General features: G+C 40.3%; 1 protein-coding gene across 4 annotated transcripts in view; it reads right to left on the bottom strand.

The window, feature by feature from the left end:
* The window catches only part of EGF (epidermal growth factor), a 103,036-nt gene that overhangs the window by 5,022 nt on the left and 74,370 nt on the right, over positions 1-23,644 (bottom strand). For 2 of the 4 annotated variants that reach the window (XM_035030276.1, XM_035030275.1), the window contains 9 exons: positions 23,108-23,275; positions 22,271-22,420; positions 19,059-19,169; positions 14,257-14,373; positions 13,421-13,543; positions 9,800-9,922; positions 8,297-8,441; positions 3,441-3,605; positions 1,873-1,990 (listed from right to left, as the gene is read on the bottom strand). In XM_035030276.1, the coding sequence (XP_034886167.1) occupies positions 1,873-1,990; positions 3,441-3,605; positions 8,297-8,441; positions 9,800-9,922; positions 13,421-13,543; positions 14,257-14,373; positions 19,059-19,169; positions 22,271-22,420; positions 23,108-23,275 (1,220 nt within the window). Of the gene's footprint in view, positions 1-1,872; positions 1,991-3,440; positions 3,606-8,296; positions 8,442-9,799; positions 9,923-13,420; positions 13,585-14,256; positions 14,374-19,058; positions 19,170-22,270; positions 22,421-23,107; positions 23,276-23,644 lie in introns of those variants that run through there. The other 2 variants (XM_035030277.1, XM_035030278.1) reach the window with 2 other exon arrangements.

Raw genomic sequence — 23,644 nt, 5'->3', positions numbered from 1 at the left:
GAATTCTGGGCTGAGGTGGGGAAGACAGCTGATGGAACCAGATTCGGTTCTGCTGCTTCTCCAGCTAGTTCAGATGCTCGGCTCTCTCCCATTCCCACTGCTATCTGCAGCAGTGGCTGATGTGAATGACAATTATGGTGGATGGTTATGATGGTGAGGGGGATGGAGCTCACAGCCCGAGGCCTCCTACCACAGCTTTGAGCCAACAAGCTGCTAATGACAGTGGCCAAGTGTTTTAATTTTTTTTTTTAAACTAGATACAGATTGTTTCTCCCTCCTTTCCATGATTTCAATACCATGAATTAAACTTGCTACCCAAAACCCGAATGAGACACCATATAGACCGACAGGCACAATATAGGTCATTTAGAAGTCCACAGTCATGAGGGCTCAAGGAACTGAGGACCTTCTGTAGGTAAGTCCACCCAGGAGCACACACTTATGGAATCCAAAGATACAGAAGGGATCTCAGAAGTCATCTAATCCAAACCCGTCAGTGTCCTGAAGAGGAAACAGGAGTTCAGTGACTTGCTGAGGATTAAGACAGCCAATTAGGGGGTGCCTGGGTGGCTCAGTTGGTTAAGCATCTGCCTTCAGCTCAGGTCATGATCCCGGGGTCCTAGGATGGAGCCCCGCATCGGGCTCCCTGCTCAGTGGGGAGTCTGCTTCTCCCTCTCCCTCTGCTGCTCCCCCTGCTTGTGCTCTCTCTCTCTCTCTTTGACAAATAAATAAATAAAATATTTTTTTTAGAAAAGACAGTCAATTAGTAGGAGGGTCAGGCTAGACTTCACATTTCTTATTTGATTTTTGTATTTTAAGTATCTGTAGTTTAAGTCTCAGCCAGAAAACAAGTATACACTGAATGCCTCTAAGAGGCAGGATCGGCGATCCCCAATTCGGTAGAAGCATGGCCACGAGGAAGCTCCTCTCTGGGAAAGCACAGTGAGTGGAGGGAGGGTTGAGGACGTGGTCGGGAAGGAGAGACATGTTGCCTCCACTCCTCCAAAACATCTCCCTAATAAACTTTTCCCTATTCACCCACAGGTTTCAATCCCCCATGGACCTGCCATATATTCCAGCCTCTTCTGCAATTCATGCCACACATAATACCAGCAGTACACATTGAACTACTCAAGTTGTCACTGACAGGTGCCTGGAAATGGAAATTCCAACAGTTTCAAGGGAGCTTAGCCTAGCCCAAGCTCGCCCTATATGGTTTCAAGATCAGTTACTGAAGTGGGTAATTTATGAAGCATTTTGAACTTCCCAATCTCTGTGCTTTTTGGAAAATGTATAGGTTTGCCAGATAAAATACAAGACATGTAGCTAAATTTGAATTTAAATTTAAACATTCACTGTAAGTATGAATTTAACGAGGCATTCTGTATTTTTATTTGCTACATCTGGCAATTATTTTGCTGTTGAAATTTGGTATTTAAAATGTATGTGAAGAATACTCCGGTTTCTCTTCAAAACGCATAAATCTTTCGCCTTTTAAAATGTATGTGAAGAAAAGAAATCTTTTTTTTTTAAGAAAAGAAATCTTAAGAAAATTAGAGCATCAACTCCATTTCAATAAAGTCAGTTAATAAACAAACACAATAAATAAAATAAAAACAAACACAAGGGGAAATAATAAAATAATAAACAAACACAATAAATAAAATAAAAACAAACACAAGGGGGAAAAAAAAAGAGAAGTAGAGCATAATCTTGGGCTTTTAAGACATCAATTTGAAAGAGACTACCTAAAAATTGGGAAAGGCTTTTCACATAAGCCATAAGAAGCTACAGGATAGAAAAAAAAGAGAAAAAATGAACTGGGATCCATATGAAGTCAATTTCTTGCTTCATGTACTTTGGTCACATTACCCAGGGCTGGGGACAAGAGGCCATCCCGGCCTCGCCGTCTGTAGACCTGCTACTGCAAACTTCTCTGCTCGACTCTTCATCAGGATTCTTTAAATTTTTTGATGGCAGCTTCTTAGTCCTGCAATAAAGCCAAAATGTGAGACAATTTCAAAACCAAACACAACTATAGCCCACTCAGGGATGGTCAGGCACAACTGCTTTTGCTACTGAAATGTAGGTACTTAAAATGTCTGAGAGAGAAGAAATATTAAGAAAACTAGGAGCATAACTTTAGGTTTTCTAAGGCGTTCTTTTCTGCAGAACTTCCCAGATATTTCACTTTTTCCAAGGTTCTGTGAGATGCCTGGGCTCCTCCCGCTAGTTTGGTGCCCCCTCCTGCTCAAAGGCATCAGACGCACACAGAGAGGCATCTGAGGACCCAAGAGAATACTATCTCAGAGTTGCCAAGCTAGGAACTAGAACAGGTCTCTTGCCTCCAAACCTAGCTTTATAAATACTTATTTGTTTCACAAACACAAAGCACAAAGTCTATAGAAGGCATGGCGTCATGCCCTGAGGGGAAGGGCAGTAAAGGGAGGGTTTTCACCTGCAGAAGGTAGTACAGGTATTCCCTACATTCCCAGAGAACTGGGGCCATTAGTTAAGCGGGTCATGGGCTATTCAGGGTTCAATTAGGTAATTCTACAAAGTTCCCTTCTGCCCAAAAGTGTTATGGCTCCATAATGTTGTACAGCCCAAACTGTAACGGTACACACAACGTCTTTCGACGCTGATGATAGGGGGAGATAAAGTCCTTTGCAAGAAAATGGAAAATGATCCCCTCACCTTAACGTAGTATTCTTTTTTTAGTTAAATGTTTTTAATGAAATGTTTTTGCTCCACGGTTTTTAACTTTTACCTTGAAATTACTGAAAACACAAACCCCAAGGACCTTCCAAGTGAGGGAAAGTACTGATTCTCTTGAACAGAAGTTAATACTTTGCGGGAAATTGAGTGGAAGGCAGCCACGCAAAATTAACTATGCAGCCTATGCGGGGTGTGGGGGGGAAGCAGGTGATGCCTAAGAGGAAAAAAAGGGGAATATAAAAATGCATTACGCTCAGTAACAACCCCATAAACGATGTAGATATACCGACAAGGACTGTAAAACCACCGATACTTTAGAGCCGTGAAATCCTCAGCCATTTCTTGTTTTCTTTTACTCTTATTGCCCCTTTTAAACAAAGGTGGCGGGCGCCTGGGTGGCTCAGTCGATGAGCGTCTGCCTTCGGCTCAGGTCATGATCCCAGGGTCCTGGGATCGAGTCCCACATCCCGCTCCCTCCTCGGGGGGAAGCCTGCTTCTCCCTCTCCCACTCCCACTGCTTGTGTTCCTGCTCTCGCTATCTCTGTCTCTGTCAAATAAATAAATAAAATCTTTAAAAAAATAAATAAATAAATAAAATAAAAATAAAATAAAAAATAAACAAAGGTGGCACGTGTGTAGAAAAAGTTCATCTCGAGGAGGCAGGCGTTCCCTTGGGAGGTGCTAGAGGGAGGTTGAAAGTGCCGACGTAAAGACAAGGTCACCTGTAGCAGTGAGCCCCCCACAGCCCCAGCAGCAGAAGCAGGACGAGCCCCACCACGCCGACGGTCACCACGGTGACTTGCTGCTGCCTCCCCTGGCCAACGTGGCGCAGTTCCCATTTCAAGTCTCGGTGCTGACATCGCTCCCCCACGTAGCCAAAGACACAGCTGTAACAACACACAACAGAGGTCAGCGCTGAGCCCTGGCCAAAAACCACTTATATATTTTCAGATTCGATATCCGGCTGTCTTTCACCCTCTGCATTTCCAGACTCAGCTCTTGAGAAGCATATGGAAAATCCATCAGGGGTCAGTTGAGAACACTCTGATTTACAAGTTAATGCAGCATGGACTTCCCCCTGTGGTCTGTTTGCCCTGGGATTGAGGAGGGATTATTTGCATACCACCTCTATAAGGCACTGCAGAACATTGATTAAAGATCAGCTTCTGTTAGGCTAAAATCCTAAGGAGCTACCTCTAAGACCAACACAAAGCAACTCTGCCCTAAGAGCCAAGAGAGTTTTTGGACAAATGTTTGGCCACATTGCAGAGAGTATAGGTCAAAGGAAGGAAGAATTTGAAGGCAGAGTCCTTCACTGGAGACCAGGCTTATAAAAGTGTGCGTGTAGTCTCTGAACAGGAAGTACAGCCTTGTTAGCCAAGGAAATAAAAAATCACCACTGGCCCAAGAGAAAAGGTCTCAGTGGCGACACATGAACATTTGTGTACTTTCCTCAAGGGAGAAAAAACTAAATGGAAGAAAAGGGGCTTTCATGGTGTTTCGTTAGTGAAACCCCTAACTAGCATTACCAGCCACCGCCACACGCTGCAAACACGTAGATAAAAGTAAATGAAACAATGCTGCCATCTACTGGGAATGTATACTTCCAGAAATCATGGGATCTTGGGTACAATTGTATTCTACTCTTCACAGGAGCATAAACTTCAAAAATAACTTATTAAGCATTTTGAGCTGCTCACTTGTTAGGAATTTCCTCCCCGCTCAGCGCTGGGTCGGCTACCTATCCGCACCTCATTCCAAAAGGACCTGAAGGAATGAATGCCCAGGGAATTGATACTAGTCCTCCCGGTGGGAAGAGACAGCCCGGAAAAAGCATGAGATGAAGCTGCAGAAGATCTAGATCCTAGTCCCAGTTCTACCTTGAGATGGTCGTAAGAGCATTGGAATGTCACTTTAAGAGAGAAGAAGAATGAAACTAGCATTTAAGCACGCTATGTATCTGACTGACACTGTGCGAGGCACTTTTACGCATTTTACTTTCAAGAGCAGATTCCCATTTTACAGATGAGAAAAGTGAGGCTCAAAGCAGTTAAGTAATTTGTACCAGGTCATACAGCTGGTGAATGGCAGGGATTTGGTTGGTTGGTTGGTTGGTTAGTTGGTTGGTTGAATATAGCTGACACACAGTGTTACATTAGTTTCAGGAGTACAATGTAACAATTTGACGAGTTTATACATTATGCTCTGCTCACCACAAGTGTAGCTGCCATCTGTCCCCATATATCACTATTACAATATCACTGACTATACCCCTTATGCTGTGCCATTATTCCCGTGACTTATTCATTCCAAAACTGGAAGCCTGTATCTCCCACTCCCTTTCACCCATTTTGCCCATCCCCCCACCCCCACCGCTCTGGCAGCCATCAGTTTATTCTCTGTATTTACAGGTCTGATTCTGCCTCTTGTTTGTTTATTCATTTTTTAAGCTTCCATATATAAGTGAAATTATATGGTATTTGTCTTTCTCAGTCTGACTTATTTCACTTATCCTAATATATTCTAGGTCCATCCATGTTGTCTCAAATGGCACATCTCATCCTTTTTGTGGCTGCATAATATTCCATCACACACACACACGCACGCACACACACACACCATCTTCCTTATCCATTCATGTATCAATGGACACTTCAGTTGCTTCTACACCTAGGCTATTGTAAATGATTCTGCAATAAACATAGGGATGCACATATCTTTTTGAATTAGTGTTTTCCTTTTCTTTGGGTAAATACCCAATAGAATTATTGGATCATATGGTATTTCTATTTTTAATTTTTTGAGGAAATTCCATACAGTTTTCCACAGTGGCTGTACCAATTTATATTTCCACCAACAGTGTATGAGGGCTCCTTTTTCTCAACATCCTTGCCAATACTTGTTAGTTTTTGTCTTTTTGCTTTTAGCCAGTGAATGACAGGTTTGATCCAAATGGTTTTCTGATTTCAAAGCCTGTGTTCTCTCTGCTACATTGGGCTACTTCCTAAAAGGGTTTTATGCTCTATGCACCCCTGAATGGATCATGAAAGAGATGATAGGATCTAAGTGTAGGAAGTATAAAGGACCATCACGTTATTCCAGGCTTTCCTGGATACTGTTTTAATTCTAACTATCTTTGGTTATAGTCATTTATTACCAATGCCTAGCAGCACTTTTAAACTGTTGGGTGTTAATCTCAGAGATTTTGGGGTCTCAAGGAATATGCCAATCACATGGGCAAGAGTCCTGGGGAGCAAAGGCAAGCTGTCATATTGGGGCCTCCCTGAGCCATATATGGCCCAGAGCAGTTGGCCAGCATTTCACATGGATGGGTCCCCCACTACTAGTTCTTTGGGTTATTAATTAGTTCTGTTAAACCAAGCAAAAGATTTCTGGGTTTACTTATTCAGATAAATTATTCAAATCTGAATTTATTTGGTCAAATAATTTCAAGAAATTCTGGACTGAAGACAGGTCAACAACATTGTGGTGTACTATGATCAAGAACTGAGGGCTAGAGTATGTAGCATTTCTCAGACTGATTTGACCACACAACTCTTTTTTCATGAGACATTTCACAGCACTGGTGTTGGGGCAGCTTGGTCTAAAGAAGACCTGGCCAGAAGCATGTGGGTTGGTTCAAAGCCAAACCAGAATGAATGAGGACCTCCTCTTAGCTCAGGAGGCTTGGTCTTCTGAGATTCTCCAGACCAGGGAACCTTTGAGGAAGACATGAGGCATAGAGACTTCAGTTCTCACATCCTCTGCACCCCAGGCAGCCAGGGGATCTCTGTATCTAAGGGGAGCTCCCATTGCTTTCGAGCAAGGAAAGAACAGCCCTTTATAAACCTTCTCATGGTCTTAAGAAAACTCTGCAGAATGATGCTGATGAAGTGTTTCTAATAAAAGTTAGAGTGGTGAGCACTCCTAGAGATGTGTTATTATAGAATTTTAAAAATACAAGGTGAAGTCATCGAGACAAAAGGAGGAAAGGGTTGGATGTCTGATTAAACCACATTTTTATTAAATGCAGAATTCAAAAACAAAGTTACAATCTAGATTAGTGGGACCTCTGGGTGATATTTTAAATACTGCTTTTGATTAAAGCTCCTTAAATGTGAGTGCTATCTCTAGTTTAATCGTCATTTTGTAGCAACTCATGTTTAAAACATTATCAGGGAATAAGATATTTTCATCAGGATTTAATGACAGAAAGAAAAGCAGCGTACTGAAGAGTTCATAAATCATTTAATGAATTGATGCTATCAGGTCAAGTGAAAATAATGTACTAAATGCAATTCGTAATTGTGAAGTACCCTTCACATTACCGTAATGTCTCTTATCATCTAAAGTTTAAGTACCGTCGAGAAAAACAAACCGTGATCTAATAAAGTAGGATATTTATCTTCACAGTTTCATTATTTAGGATAATTAGGAGCCATGAACAAGAAAAAAAATTGATTCTTTTTATCAAAATCAAGGATAACTATTGTGAAGATTGGACTTATGTTAGAAAATTACAGCATGCAAATACGAACATGAGGGTAGAATTCTATGAGAATTGAGTCATTTTCACTAATATTCACGAGCATTTTTCATTCCTTTTGTCTAGCTGACATGATTTATAATGCAAGGCCATTCGCTTTGTCACAGAATATAACTTGTTCTTCTAACAATTTAGACTATGTTTCTGCTGATTATTATTCATAAAATAATAAAACCCTTTAAGCTTATAGCATCTATTCCTGAGGATCAGAATATTTTATCACTTCTTCCTCCGGCATGGAGAAATTATCAATGAGTCAGGAGTCTAGCCACGGGGGGCCTATTTATTTTTCAGGACCTATCAGTTTCCTCTGATTGACTTGAAAATACAAAATCCACTAAAAGTAAAATCTGATGCAGAACTAGATATTGCCGCAAGGGAAATGTTTTCTGAGTAAGTACAGTGGGAGGACCTATAATTTCAGGGCACCCTAAACCTACTTTTCAGTTGACTGTGCACACTGTGAAACCATCACAGGGACAAAAAAGGAACAAAGAGAAGCAGGGACTGCTTCCAGCAATTGTTACTAAGTAACAGAAATGTAAACACCAACTACTAGAAACTGAAGAAAAATATTTTTTTTTCTAGTTTTGAAAATTGAAGGTAAGAAGTCCAGTGTGTATATATAACACTTTTGTAAATTCAGAAATATATTGTAGATGTTCTCCACATATGAGGCAGAAAATAAAGTTTTAAGGAATTCTTTCACAAACCTAAGTTTTTCAGCCAGAACAAGAGGTTTAGGCCCCAGATTGTACCAGTAGTGACATCAAGGAAAGTAAAAGGGAAAATCACCAATTCTTTAAACGTATATTTACCATCGGCAGCTTGGGGGCTGGGGGGTGATATGCAGGGAGGGTGCAGGACGTACGTACACACACACACACAATTTATACATGTGTGTTTATATGTTTTTCCCTAGCAAAAACCGAATTACAGAAAAAACTCCTTGAAACGAATTTTATGAATTAGCTAAAAGGTATGGACTGCAGTCTCATATCTCTGTGCCATCACAAGGACAGCTTGACTTACTTGCATGCATATCTGTCAACTGCTTCGATGTACATACACACCCCGTTATAGAGGCAATAGCCGTCATAGGATGAGGGGCATTCCCGGTAGCCATTTCTCACAGAAGGGTGGCCATCCTCCATGAGATGAGAAGGAGACGTAGAGTCTACAAGAATCAAAGACATTACTTTTACTTTCTGAAGTGATTAGGCCTTTCAGGGGTCAATATCCGGAACTAGTCTCTGTGAACAATTTGTGATCTAGTGTCTCTTAGTGACAGGAACTCAGAAGCAACTCTAGTTTTCACTTTCCTAACCAGACTTCATGTCATTCACCATGAAGCCAGGCATTCTTTCTTTAGCTTCAGTATTGTCTGACATAAAGCATACTGGAGGCAAGTAAGAGAATGGTCAATTCTAAATTACTGCATGAATCCCGAGTCACTGGTCTCATTATGAAAGCCATCTGTCATCCACAAACACCCACCAATGATGTGAAGTGACAGCTAGCTTTAAGAGGGTCTCACTGAACAAAATCTCTCTTTATGGTTTATAAACTACACCAATATACAGCCCCTTACCCCCAGTATCCCGGAAGCCTCAAAAATTTCTCCCATATAATGTTTTTCTTCTAAAAATGATGTAAATATCAGGGAAGCCCTCAAAGACAAGACTAGCAAATCTGACAGAAAAGAAATGTTACCATAACAGATGGAATGTCAAAGTGGTAAAGTCCCTTTTATTGAATAGTTCTCTGCTCATTAAAAGGAAAACATTAGGGTGTGTGGCTGACTATATAAATATTAGCAGTCTTTCAATACTATAGGAAGAGCAAATTATCTGAGAAAAATAATGTGTTAAAAAAAGAGACCCAAATAAGTGTGGAAATTTCCCTTCTTAAGATGTTTCCTGCTTGCAGAGCTGAAACAGGTAAACAGCTGGGAGGTGGTGGCAAAAGAGCCCCCGATCCTGGTTTCCAGGGTCTGGGTGAAGCCAGCTCCCCTTCTGGGGTACAGGTGGTGAGAAGATACTGCCATTTGGGGAGAGCCTCAAGGAAGCAGAAGTCAACTGTTAACATTCAAAAAGAAAGAAAAAAGAGCTGAAGTTCTAATTCAGATCAAGAAACACTAATTTTTTAAGGTAATATTTTAAAAGCTTTAAAAGTGATTCAAAATGCTAAGGGTCCAGACATCCTTCCTGACCTGCCTTGACCTGCAAAGTTTTTCTAGCAGCCCCAGAAATCAACATTACAAATTAAGACATTAGTCACATAAAGAGAACCACCTGTATTCCCACCTTTATTGAATTGTGAATAATAAAAAAAGAATTTCTTCCAGATGTTATCAAATTAAGAAAACTTGGACTACTTCACATTCCCAAGCTTAGCATCCACCTAATCAGGAACGTAAACTCACCAGCCGGGTTGAATCGAATGATTTCTAGACTCTCTAGAGCAAATACATTGGGGTATAGAATTTTCCAGAATTAAGTCCCTTCCTTGGGCCTAGACCACCCACCAACCTACCAGTGCATATCCGCCCAGGTTCAGACAGGCTGCCGGCGCACATGCAGGTGTAGTTTCCCTCAGTATTTGTACAGGTGGCATTCTCCCCACAAGTGTGTATGCCCAATCGGCACTCATTAATATCTGCCAGGAACAAAGGAGTAGGGAAGAGAAAAGTGAGGTGCAGAAGAGGACAAAGGGTTATATTATTGGAAAAGCCAACATTCTGGGAGGGGAGCATCTTCAACCTCTGCCATGCTGCATGCTCTCAGAGCCTCTGTATTTTTTTGATTAAAAAGTTCTATCATGGGGGTGCCTGGGTGGCTCAGTCATTAAGCGTCTGCCTTCGGCTCGGGTCATGATCCCAGGGTCCCGGGATCCAGCCCCGCATCAGGCTCCCTGCTCTGCAGGAAGCCTGCTTCTCCCTCTCCCACTCCCCCTGCTTGTGTTCCGTCTCTCACTGTGTCTCCCTCTGTCAAATAAATAAATAAATAAATCTTAATAAATAAATAAATAATAAAAAGTTCGATCATGACTGTTGGACACAAGGATGAACTGGATCCCTCAGCTGCCTGCCCATTCAGGTGTTCTAAACTCCTGAAATAAGGCTGGATGATTTCCCAGTGCTTGGGAGGAAAGGAGACATCCCAATACACAGTTCAGTGGGAAGGTTGGAGATGGGTAAACTAGCTCTAGACAAACATTTAGAAAATCAGATCCGAAAGATTCATTCTTAACTGTTGCAAATAGACATCCAGTCATTGACATACATGTTATAGCAAATAAAATATTTCTGCATAAATATAAACTAAGTCATCCCTTTCTTTCCCAACTACCGATGTTTTCTTTCTCAATTACCACCAGCCTAACATTTAAATCCTTCTTCTCAATTTTACATTACTATAAGAAGAACAGTCTCACTACATTCCCTGCATCCTGTATCTCCCCCACTCTACTCCTAAACACCAGCACCAGATTAATGTCCTAAAGCACATCTCCCATCACTGCACCCCTTGACTCAAATGCTCTCTGTTGCCTAGAGTTGAGCTGCCCAATATGGCAGCCATCACCATGTGTGTGTGTGAGCACCTGAACTGCAGCTGGTCTACACTGACATATGCTGTAAGTGTAAAACATCTACCAGATTTTGAAGACTTAGTACCAAAATAAGAAAGAATATAAAATACCTCAATGATTTTTATGTTGATTACATATTAAAATATTAATATCTTGGATACATTGGATTTAATAAAATATAAAAATTAATTTCACCTGTTTCTTTGTACTTTCTGTAATGTGGCTATTGGAAAATTTTAAATTATGTAGGTAGCTTATATTATAGTTCTACTGGATAGGGTTTGTCTAGAGAAGTAAAACCCTAATGACTGACCCTCAGCTTCTAGTCTTCTACATATGTAATCCAACCCACCTGTTATGAACTGAATTGTATCTCCCCCAAAATCTCTATGTTGAAGCTCTAACCCCCAGTGTGACCATATTTAGAAATGGGGCCTTCAAGGAAGTAATTAAAGTTAAATGAGGTCACAAGAGTGAGGCCCTAATCCAATAGGATTGAAGTTCTTATAAGAAAAGGAAGAGACACCAGATCCCCTATCCCCAAACCACAGCAGAAAGGCCATCTAGTTTACATACACTATACTTCGTGCTCCTGTAGGCTATTCTCCGCCCCCAAATAGACCTGTCATATGCTCATGCATGGAATTCTCCCCGTTCCTTCCCATTTCTGCCTAATGAAAATTTACTCATGCTCCAAGGTCCATCCACAGTGATACTTCCTTCATGAAGTCTTTCCTAATACCTCAAACAGATATTCTTCCAGTTGGGAACTTTCATTGTAGTTTTTACTTCCCTCATAATGCATACCCCTTTTCACCACTTCTCACAGCTCCCTGTCTCTCAGATCCTACTCTTCTCACAAGCAAGCACTACCTCCATCATTCTGGTGTTCCTCACACTAATGAGTACTGTGTCTTTGCACTAATAGGTGCCAAATAATTATTTGTCACATTGAACTGCTGCTATCCCAAATGACTCAAATTGAGTTGTTTTTTTTTTTGCTTACTTCCTGTTGTAATTTCTATGAAATCTCTATAGTCTCTATATCTCTATAATTTCTATAATCTCAATGAAACTTGAGAGTCAGAGAGAGCTTTTCCAAGAAGCAAGAACAAAGATATACTTTTAGCCAAGAAATACAACCACTCCTAAGAATAAGCATAACTTATTATTTTTGTGTGGCATTTATTATGTTCCAAGCATGGTTTAAAGCACTATAGCTACATATATCTGGAAGGAGGAAGGAAAGGAGGAGAGCAGGAAAGAGAAGCAGAGATAGTGGGAGAGGAAGAGGGAAAGGGAGACAGAGAGGAAGAAAGGCAGGGAGAGAGAGAGAAACAGGAATAAGCCCATTCTTCCATATGGTGTGAGGACTCCACACCAACCAGGTACGCTGGGCCGTGATACCCTTTTGCATGTTCACTACTGGAAGGAGGTAGGTTAGTAACAGAGAAACAGAGTTTAATAAGTTTAAACATCCAAAAAGTATGCCTTCTTTTCTCTTCAAAGTAAATTAAATAGAAAGCCTGCTTGTCCAAATTATCTATGAGCCTAATTAATTAGAGCAGTAACATTTTCCTAACTGACAGCCAACTATGTGCTGAAAAGAGTACTTACAAGCGACTGTGGACTCCACAAAACTAATCTGATAAAGGTCTGATTTAAACCAGCCAGATCCAAAAAAACTTGGGAGTCATGACTGATGTTTCATCTTTAAGCTCAGCATGTGGGAGAAAGCAGTATCATTTCAGTTTCTTATCAGGTCATCTGCCCCTTACTGTGAAAAGATTTGTATGTTTTCAGAAGGCAAAGAAAGTACTGGAAGAGACATGTGAAAGCCCTGTTAAACTCCCGGTAAGCACTTCACTGGGCTAGGATGACTTTAGGCAGGTCCCCACTTGTGGGGTGCTACCATGTTCCTGACACCTGGCAGGGTACGAGACATCCACTGAGTGAGCTCCCACCCCAGAAGCCACACCCAGACCTTGGCAGAGGACGGTGATTACGAAAGAGGTCTTGATCACTCTTTACTTGTATCTAAATGTCAGTGTCTTGAATCTCCCATCTACTGACACTCCTCAAGGGCCGCCTGATGAGCCCTTTCACAGAACCACTCCCCCTTTCCTTTATGCACAGAGCAGGGACTTCCAACAAGCCTCATCAGATCAGCTCTGCAGTTCACCATGGCTCACCTGCAAAATCCAAGGATAACGAAAATGCTGTAGGACTCCCCCCGAACCCCATGATGGCTCGAGGTGTGGAGTATTGATGAGGCACTGGTGTCACTCAAACGCGAGAGAAAGAATTTGGAAAGCAGAGGGGCCCGCCACCTCTGCAGGGTCTTGAAGCTGACTAGTCCCATCCTAACACAAGGGCACAACCCTGACTGCTCATCCAGAACTGAGATATGTCAGTTTGAACAGGTCACGCAACTTCTCTTTTAGTCTTAACATGTATGGCACTTAAATTATATCCTGTCTTTTCTCGACCCACCACACCCACAGTGTTTCCCAATCCTCTGAGGGCTGCCTCCAGGCCCCTCCCTAGGCACACACGCTCTCTTACCAAGACAGTGAATTCCATCACCTCGGTAGCCTTCCAAGCACCGGCAGACATAGCCACCTTCAGTATTGACACACTTGGAGGTGGGAGGGCAAATTGTGATGCCCGTCTCACATTCATCCATATCTGTGGGCAAAACGATGAACTAGTGAAATGTGGAGACAATCCTGGCATAAATGAGAATCGTAGGAAAAAATAAGTATAAGCTGACATATCATCATTCAGCCACTCACAGATACTGTTTGCAAATGTAATGCAGACTCTGCATCTTGGTCATAAAGTTCATTTCCGAATCAATTTTTACAGATTGCTTAGGTGTCTGCTTAGCTAAGTATGTGTAAATAAATCAGATTGTGCCAGAGTTTCAGACCATAAAAACTGAGATTTTTACAGTAACCACTAACTTAAAATTTCAAGGCATTCAATATAAAATGGAATCTATCCCAGCACAATCTATTTATTAAACTAAAACTTATGACCTCAGGTTTTATTTATTTTATCCTCCTTTAGGGGGGAAAGTTGTGTTTTTATTGTAATTGGTGAATTTATAAATTTGACTCAAACTCAAATTCATGCTTCTGAAGCCAATTATAAAATTTTCTCCTTAATAGCAACCGCATATATTATATAATTCTAATACAAACTCACTATAATAGAACAACATACTATATGTTTCATATACTCTATATATGCCATCCTTTGTCTTTTTAACTAATATCAAATAATTTATTCCATCCTGCTGATTACATAAATCCTCTGGAGCTTTTGAATCAGTATTATCTGAAAGAATGTTTCTGGTTCACTATTTTCCAGATATGTGTATTGGCCTTTGCTCTTACCAAAACATAGTTTTCCATCCCCAGTAAATCCTTTCAAACACTGACATGTGGCATTTTCTCCCTCTGAAACACACTGAGCCCGTGTACTGCATCCCACAGGACCACAGTCATCACCATCTGCAAACAGCGAGAACCCCATCAGATTATTTGCAGACCTTAGGGGGAAAAGGGGCTTGAATGTTTTAGGTTCTACAGAATATTCCAGCACTTTCTTTCCGAGTTCTGGGACAGCCTAACCTCCAAAGAGAAACAATTAGTTGACCTGTAAGCTATATCTATATTAAAGGGTCCATAAGCTATATGCTCCCATTTACATGCTTTCAGTAAATCTTTAGTCTTAAAGAACTATTGGTGTTCAAAGAGCCCTGTGTGAACTTGTTTATGATTTTTTAAAAAGCATTTGCTTTTTTAAAGCAAACTTGAACTATAAAATTTCCAGGAGTAAATGGACTCAAATATCAAACCTTTTATTGTTTGAGAATTCTCAACCATTATGACTTACGATAGGGGTCAATATATTCTTATCTCCCCAAAAGACACAGACTAATATTTAACAAGTAGATCTGTGTACCAACATGGCAGAGACACAATAAATAAGAATTTATTACAATAATACAAGATATAATAAAAAGATTTATTGTCAATGTACTAAAATTATGTCTCATGTATATGAGAATATGTATGTCACAATGTATGTTTATTGTCAAGATTTATGCAGTGACTTGCAAACCTCAAGGCACTTTTACAAAGTCATGAACCATATAAACTAAATGCTGTAAATGGATCATTTCATTTCATACTCCATTGAAATGCAAATCCCCCAGGGGACAGAGCTGCATGTTGAGCCATAAACATGAGCAAGTTCTTTTTTTTTTTTTTTTCTTTTGACTACTTATATATATAATCATTCTCCAAATGCCACAGTTGGAGTTGGGGGGATCTGACATACCACAGCAGGATATAAACTATCATCTCTCTATTCACTGGTAAGTTTGCTCATCTGAGTACAGAAGAGGTAAAAGAGCCTTCTAAACTTGCCCATAAATTAAAGAAGGTTTGATGATCTAAGTAGGATTCAGGTTCCATGTGAATGCAGACATTGGGTAATTGCATTTGATTTGCTTAGCTATTTGTGTGAGATTTCTCTTGTGGGAACACATGCCCTTCATTCTTGCTTGGTCACCTCCTGTCACTCATGACTCTTCAAGATGGATAAGTTCAGACTAAATCAATTATCCATTTGATCTGGCATTTATTTGGAAGACTAGCTCTCAAGTCACAAGGCTTGTTCAGTGTATAGTGGACAAGATCCAATTACCCAAGACATTTTAAATCACTTGCAGAATTGCCTTAAATTAGAATATGATTCAGGATTTATTTGGTAACTTGCAAACCCCAAGGCAGCTTTTGCATAATGAAAAGCAATGGATATGCCATTGGGGGGTGGGAGATGGGCTATAGCCAAAGTTCTTTCTTCCACAAGTTAGCTCTGGAAGGAATGAGTGCCTGGGCTTCACATCCCTCTTCTCCAAAATATGGGTGACACTTTTTGTCCAGTCTACTTCACATGATAATTGTAAGGACTTGGGAAAAAAAGTGATTTAAAAAAAAAGACTTGAGAATAATAAATTTTATACATATGTAAATACGGATGATAAAGAAGAAGAGTATTGTGACAGTCTGAATCAGAATTAGCCTTATCACACTAGAAAAGACTCTTGGGCCTATTAGTTAAACTACGAAAATTAATTTTTAAAAGTACCTGTTACATGAGAGCTGAAAATACAGTGATGGAGAACACAGACAGGGTCTCTGCTTTCTTGTACAATTAGTTACTGAAGTACAGGTAAGATAAGCACTCTCAAGAAATTTCAGCTAAGAGAGCTGAAATAACTCTCATCTCACCTGCTTAGGGGACTAGGAAAAGCTTTCTGCGTGAGATCTGAAGCTGAGATCTGAAGGATACACAGGACTTGAAAGGGTTTAGAAAGAGCACTGTGGGCTGAGAACACAGCATCTGTCTGTTACAGACAAGGCCAATGTAAGTGAAGCCGGCCATAGAAAGTTGAGGACAGGGCGCCTGGGTGGCTCAGTTGGTTAAGCGACTGCCTTCAGCTCAGGTCATGATCCTGGAGTCCTGGGATCGAGTCCCCCATAGGGCTCCCTGCTCAGCGGGGGGTCTGCTTCTCCCTCTGACTCTCTTCCCTCTTGTGCTGTCTCTCATTCTCTCTCTCAAATAAATAAAATCTTAAAAAAAAAAGAAAGTTGAGGACAGAGGGGTGCCTGCGTGGCTCAGATGGTTAAGCATCTGCCTTCAGCTCAGGTCATGATCCCAGGGTCCTGGGATCGAGCCCCACATTGGGCTCCCTGCTGAGCAAGGAGCCTGCTTTTTCCTCTCCCTCTGCCTGCCCCTCCCCCTGCTTGTACTCTCTCTCTCTCTCTGTCAAATAAATAAAAATCTTAAAAAAAAAAAAAAGTCGAGCACAGAAAGGCACACACTGAGGCTGGTGAGGTGTGTAAGGACTAGTTCAGCTAGCACCCAGCAGGCCATGTTAAGAATTTCAAATTTTATTCATGAATTTAGAAGAACTCATTATTTTAGTAAACCTGACAATGAAACCTTTTTATGATTGAATTTGTCTTGTTGTATACAGATCTACTTGCTACATAGCAGTCTGTGTGTCTTTGGGGAATAAGAATATATTGATCCTAACCTAAAATCTATTATAGAGTTTTCAAATTCTTTTTAGCATAGACACTTTATTTAAATGAAATCTCACTACAAAATATAAATATGACCCCTTAGCTTAACATGAGTAGAACTAGAACTTTATAGACTAAGACAAAATAGAACCCAATTCAGATATGGAAAGATGAGGCAGTTTTCACAAAAACAGCCAATTTCATCTATTCTGCACAAGATAAAGTCTCAGGTATGAAGCCAAACACAGCCTATTATACAGTATATGTATTCCAAATCTTTGGCCTTATTATCACTCCCCTATCCCACCCATGTGTCAGTTTACTATCTGTCATTATCTTGGTCTTTGAATCTCCCAAACATGAGTCTTTCAAATTATGCTCTGGGAACCTTCAGGGATCCTTAGCAACTTTTAAATGGTTTTCAATACTGCTAATATTTATTTATACTGTTTTATTCTATCATTTATTTGTCTCTACAGCAGACGGTGACCTTGGAGAACAGGGCTATATTTGGCTCATCATCATATCCCCAGTGCTTAGCACAGCATGTAGAAAACTATTAAATAATCACTAAATGAGTAATATTCTTAGTGTGCTGTTTTCTAGACTTTCTCTTGACATGAATCAATTATTTGGTCATAATTTTCAAAAATTTTTGGTAAACTCATTACCTTAATATATCTTAGTCTCAGTTTTCAAATCTGTAAAGTGATGGATTGTGGTAAGAATAAAATTAGAACTTATACATATATATGTATTATATATATATTATGTGCTTTAAAAAATATTAGAGGGGCGCCTGGGTGGCTCAGTCGGTTAAGCTTCCGACTCTTGATTTTGGTTCAGGTCATGATCTTGGAGTTGTGAGATCGAGACCCATGGTGGGCTCCGTGCTCAGCAGGGAGTCTGCTTGAGATTCTCTCTCCTCTCCCTCTGTGCACCCCCCAACTCTCTCAAGTAAAGAAAGAAATCTTAAAAAAAAAAAAAAAAAAGAATCAAATTAGAGGGTAAAGTGCCTGGTAAACTCTAAAGCTCCATACAAATTATTATTACCAAAAATATCCACCTCTGTGTATTTTATAAAAAAATCATACTGATAAGTTCTTTTTTTTTAGAGAGAGGGAGGGAAGAGGGGCCAAAAGAGAGAGAGAGGGAGTCTTAAGCAAGTTCCACACCCACTGGGGAGCCTGATGCAGGGCTCGATCTCACAACACTAAGACCATGACCTGAGCTGCAATCAAGAGTTGGACGCTTAACCAACTGAGCCACCCAGGCACCGCTGTACGGATAAGTTCTTACAGGGAGAGGTAAGCGGTCTCCAGGGTCTTATACACAAACAAAGTAGTCTGTAGACCACAAAAGTTGGATGAGCACTTTCAGTGTATCTAAGGTCTTAATGTGGAGCCTTCAAACTTATTTTTAGCCACAGATACTTTGTTAAAATAAAATCTTAGAAATATAAACAAATAAAATGTTTCAAAGTAGATCTGCACTGATTACAGGTAGAGAGCAGTGAAGAAGGGGTGAGGTTTACAGAGGTTCTAGGGCTGAGTGAAGCCCAGTTTGAATATAGAGTATAAAAGAACTAGGCTCCCTGAAGTTGTTAAATACTAAAAAATTATTTAGCATCTTGGTGATAAATGTGCAATATAGAAGAACACAATTCTAACATTTGCTGTTTGTAAACTCTGGAGCAGCTGAAGCAACCAACCTATATTTGCTTATCAGTTACTATCTACTTTTCACCCTAATGGAAGTATATAGCTAGATGGGCTAAATATCAAAATTACTAGGTATGGATGGGGACACACTCAAATCTGTTCTGTCTTATTTTTCACCTTTGTTTCTAAGTTAGATTTCTTCCAAAAAGTTTCAGTTCAAAGACGCTCAATGAGTAAAGTTCATGTCCAGTCTAACATGGAATCATCTTCCTCAGGCACAAGGTTCAGAAAAGAAGAAGGACCAAAGTTTGAGTCCAAAGTTTGGCTTCACTAGGTTTGTGTACACTTAGCCAAAGTTAGAGAGCTAATTCAGGATTCTAACTGGTAGGATGGAAATTGTTGGAACCAAAGCTATATTGGAGAACTCCTTATTCATACCTGATACCATGATTTCAGCCACTAGCAAATGCTGAGATTCTGTAATGTTATCTTCAAATCCTCTATTCCTGGATAAGACATCCAATGGCATTACTTGATCTGCTTCACTACCTAGTGAAGGGCAGAAGTTACAGTTACTGTACCTTTTATGATCAAGAAAGTTTGATTTAATTTATATTTATGGCTGTTTGCTGGTTGTAAGTTTAGACTTACTCTTACAGTAAGAGCATTCAGGGAAACTAGCAGTGTCCTGATGACTTAGAAAATCTTGCCTGCTATACCATTCCCTCCAAGCATCACTCAGCGCACTTGATGGTTGAGGGTTGGGGGAGCCAGAGGGCAAAAAGACAGGACTCTTTTAGGTACTGGCAAAGACAGTAAGAGTAGAATACTAAAGTCCTTATGGACATAATCAACTCACAGTCACAGCCCACCATCACTAAGGACAAATTAATAAGATGATCTCCCCAACCTGCCTTCCATATACACTCCTTCTCCTTTAGGCTGCTTTAATACTTATTTTAGCCTTATTTTGCCTGTATTTAGAAATGTGGAAGGGCATAAACAAGCCATAATTTAATATAGGTATGGGACCTATGCAATTCCCCAGTACATGGGAAAAATGGATCCCCTAAAACACTAAGTGTGTTCTCTAAGTGTGGTCCATGGACCCCCGGGGCTCCCATTGCACCGAGTCCATAAGGTCAAAACTATTTTCGCAAAATGCAAATACATGTGACATTAGATATTATGGAAGACTGCTGGCATCTCAGCATGAATTAAGGCAATGGTACCAAGCTCAACTAAAGTCATGTTCTTCGCCGCACACATTCTCTCTCTCTCTCTCTCTCTCTCTCTCTCACACACACGCACGCACACACAAATCCTGTCTCACTTAAGAAGAACCATGATGAAGCGGTAAGATACTAATTTTTTAAAACCTCAACCATGGAACACTTGGCTCTTTAATATTCTATATAATTAAATGGAAAGTATATATAAAACACTCTGGGTACATTCTGAAGTTATGATGGACGTCTGGTCATCTGGAGGAAAAGCACTTGCGTACTCTTCGAGTTGCAAACTGACACTAGCCTCTTTTTTCATTGAACATAATTTTTACTTGAAAGGCTGACTGACAAGGGATGTTATTAACACTTGGAAATTTGGCAAGCGTTTTCTCAAAAATGAGGTGAGTCTGTCGTTTCAAGAAAAAGAATTGACAGTACTTACTGCCAATGATAAAAGTTCAGCTTTCAAGTGAAAAGTAGAATTCTGAAAAATTTTCTCCACTACCCTGAGCTTGATGAAAATCCCAAAACTCAAAGACCTGTCTAATGAGTTTGATGGTAACAATTAATGAATGTGACTTGTAAGTGTGTGTGACGCTTGGAAGATACGCACAACTCAGCCAATCCGTATTTTCAAATGACCAACATAATGCCACAAAATCATGCATTGGTAAAAGAGCCACTCAAAGTACAAAACAGACCACCGGATTTTAACATCGCCGGTTACAAAAAGTTTATTGATACGGCTTCAGATTCCACACTGCAACTATGGTTTAAGAATGACCTGTCCAGTTCTGCCATAGTATCAAAAGAAGATATACAAAAAAGTCATCTGAAAAGGCTCTTAAATGATCAACCCTCTCTTTTCCAAATCCATGTCTATGTGAGGTCAGATTTTCTTCGTAGGCTTCAACCAAAACAACACAGCAACAGATTTAACATAGAAGCAGATATGAGAATCCAGCTGCCCTATATTAAGCCAGACATTAGGATATAAATGCAAAACAGTGCCATTATGCTCACTATATATTTTTGTTTTAGAAAATCGTTATTTTATTTATTTCCTTAAAAATATGTTCTGCTCATACATATTGGAATATTATTGTAAGTTTAATAGATATATTTTTTAAACTTTTAGTTTTAATTTCTAATATTATAAATATTGATAGATACAACCCACATTAGCAAAAGCTCTTTGGGGTTTTCAATTATGTTTAGGAGTGAAAAGGGGTCCTTGGGTGACACCTGGTGTCCAACTCTTGATTTTGGCTCAGGTCATGATCTCAGGGTTGTGGCCCTGAGCCCCAGTGTCAGGCTCTGTGCTCAGTGGGGAGGCGCACACTCTCTCTCTCTCTCTAAGATAAATAAATAAATCTTTTAAAACAAGAGTGTAAAGGGGTCCTAAAACCAAAAATGTTGAGAACCCTTTTTCTAAAGCAACAATCAATAGAAAATTCTGAAAATCCAAAATCACCAGTTCTGGTCCATGGATAATCAACCCACTTGTTTGCTGCTAATCTATCACCTAACTTATACCATACCTACTAGATAAACGAATTAAAAAAAATCTTTAATAACATTTAAGTTCTTTTTGGTATGAAGATATCAAGAGATGAATCCAACGACTCCTTCACTGCTTGCATACATATTCAAGGGAAGCAGATCAGCACTACCAGTTACACAACACATTTGATTTCTTCTTCCTTCCTCTTCCTCAAAGTCGCATTTAGCTTTTGAAACATGGATCATAAGCCTTCTCAGGCTACATTCCCTACAGTTATTTACTATCCTAAAGTTATTTACTATAAAGGACTTTGTTTTTCATATTAAGACCAGTTATGTAGTAGAAGGATTGTCTATGACTACACTAAAACTGAGGCCATAAAATGCCTAAACAAAATGTCTCTGAACATTATCTGGGGTGGTAAAATGCTGGCATATTTTTTCCAAGTTTGGGCCACTCCATTGTAAATGGGGGGCTGGAGGACTGGAACTCAACATTTTGGAGATTATCTTTTGTTTGTTAATTTTATAACTAGAAGAGGTCAATTGAATTTAGTCTTTAATAAGGAGCCCAAACTCATCAGAGGAGAAAAACAAACAAAACAAAAATACTTGGCATCCCTAAAAGCAGGGAAGCTTTTGGGGGGGCGGTGGTGCAGAGGGAGAGAGGGAATCTTTAAGCAGGCTCCACGTCTTTCACAGAGCCCGATGCAGGGCTCCATCTCACAACCCTGGGATCATGACCTGAGCTGAAACCAAGAGTCAGACGCTTAACTGACTGAGCCACCCAGGTGCCCCAAAGCAGGGAAGCTTTTAATTTTACAAAATATTAAACATGAGTAAAAGCACAGAGATTGATGTAGAACTATATTCCTGAGCCAAAATAAGATACTTTAGCCATACAATTTATCATCTTACCTGCTGGTATCTGGTGACCATTCAGAGCCAGACACGTTTTCCCATCTGGGGCTTTCACAAAACCTTCACGACACAAACACTGAGCAGTTCCAAACCTTTCTTGGCAAATATGTTCACAGCCTCCATTTTGATGTAAGCAGGGCTGTGCTCCTTGGGGGGAGAAAGGTACATTCACAGATGGGCTTGGAGATCAAAAAAGTGTCATTGATACAAGTCACAGGGTACAGCCTTTGGGGGGAGAAACTCAGCATATCTAAATGGAGCCTATATCAAGAGCTATTTCAGAAGAGTTCCTTAATGGAGCCAGTTCTAAGATCAGCTCAGAATGTTATTACCTTGTGAGTATTTATTGAGTATAGCCAGTACTTTGGTCAAGAAGCTCTTTAGGCAGATGTGATCCCTATTTCCTGACTCATAATCTAGTCAAACTGACAAAGGGCAATTCAGAAGGAAGTTATTATAGGACACTGAGTGATGCTCACTCACAGGCACTCTGGGGGGGGGGGGTAGGGAAAGGCCCCAGTAGAGATAGAAGCTTCTACTGCAGGTGTCTAAATCGCCCCCATCCCTCATCCTCACCCTCAGTGACTTTAACCCAAGAATCCTTGAAAAGGAACAATTTAAGTAGAAGCTGGTCAGGAGAAGTCAACATGAGAATGGAGAGATAAAGTCCAAATTCACTATCAGATTGTCTCAATTTAAACCCAGTCCAAATCTCAGGAAATCTTAATATCTACCCAAATTAGTGAGAACTGCAATACCCCCCTCCTCCTCTCCTATCAGTTAAAATAGTTACAGGTGCCAGCCAAAGAAACACTGTGGACATGTCCAGTGTACCTGGTTTTGCCAACGGATGAACTACAACCAGTGATGAAGGCTTCAGCATGCTGCCTCGGAGACGTACCCGATTTTTGCCAGTCCTCTTGTTCACCCTTATTACCGATGGCATTGTCCAATCCGAGAACCACACATGATCCTCAAACACAGCCACAGCAAATGGGTGCCCTGGAAGCAGTTTAAATCCATTACATACATCTTGTCTTTGCCATGAATATTCTTAAACGAACAAGGCTTACAACATGCTCACACGATGCCCACACTAAAGCATTTTTTTAATAGAGCTGCTAAGCAAGATACATGCCCCTACTTTTGCCTGCTGCAAGGAGACCCACATGATGAGGGAACCTCCTCTTAGAATGGGAACCGCGGGGTATGAGGTCCTCACCCTGTCACACAGCATTTGGGGAGTGGGAGAATGTGGGCTGACTGACAGAGTATCAAGAAGGAGGAGGCCAGGGCGGCAATGTTTCTGTGTTTGGTGATTCTGTCACTATAGACTAAACTTCAGTGAGTTCTTTTACCTCTCTTTGCATT

This window comes from Mirounga leonina, unplaced genomic scaffold (assembly GCF_011800145.1).
Source record: "Mirounga leonina isolate KUSES-001 unplaced genomic scaffold, KU_Mleo_1.0 Mir_357, whole genome shotgun sequence".
Lineage (NCBI taxonomy): Eukaryota > Metazoa > Chordata > Mammalia > Carnivora > Phocidae > Mirounga > Mirounga leonina.
Note: the sequence above shows the minus strand (reverse complement) of the source record. Positions and strands in the feature narration are given on the sequence as shown.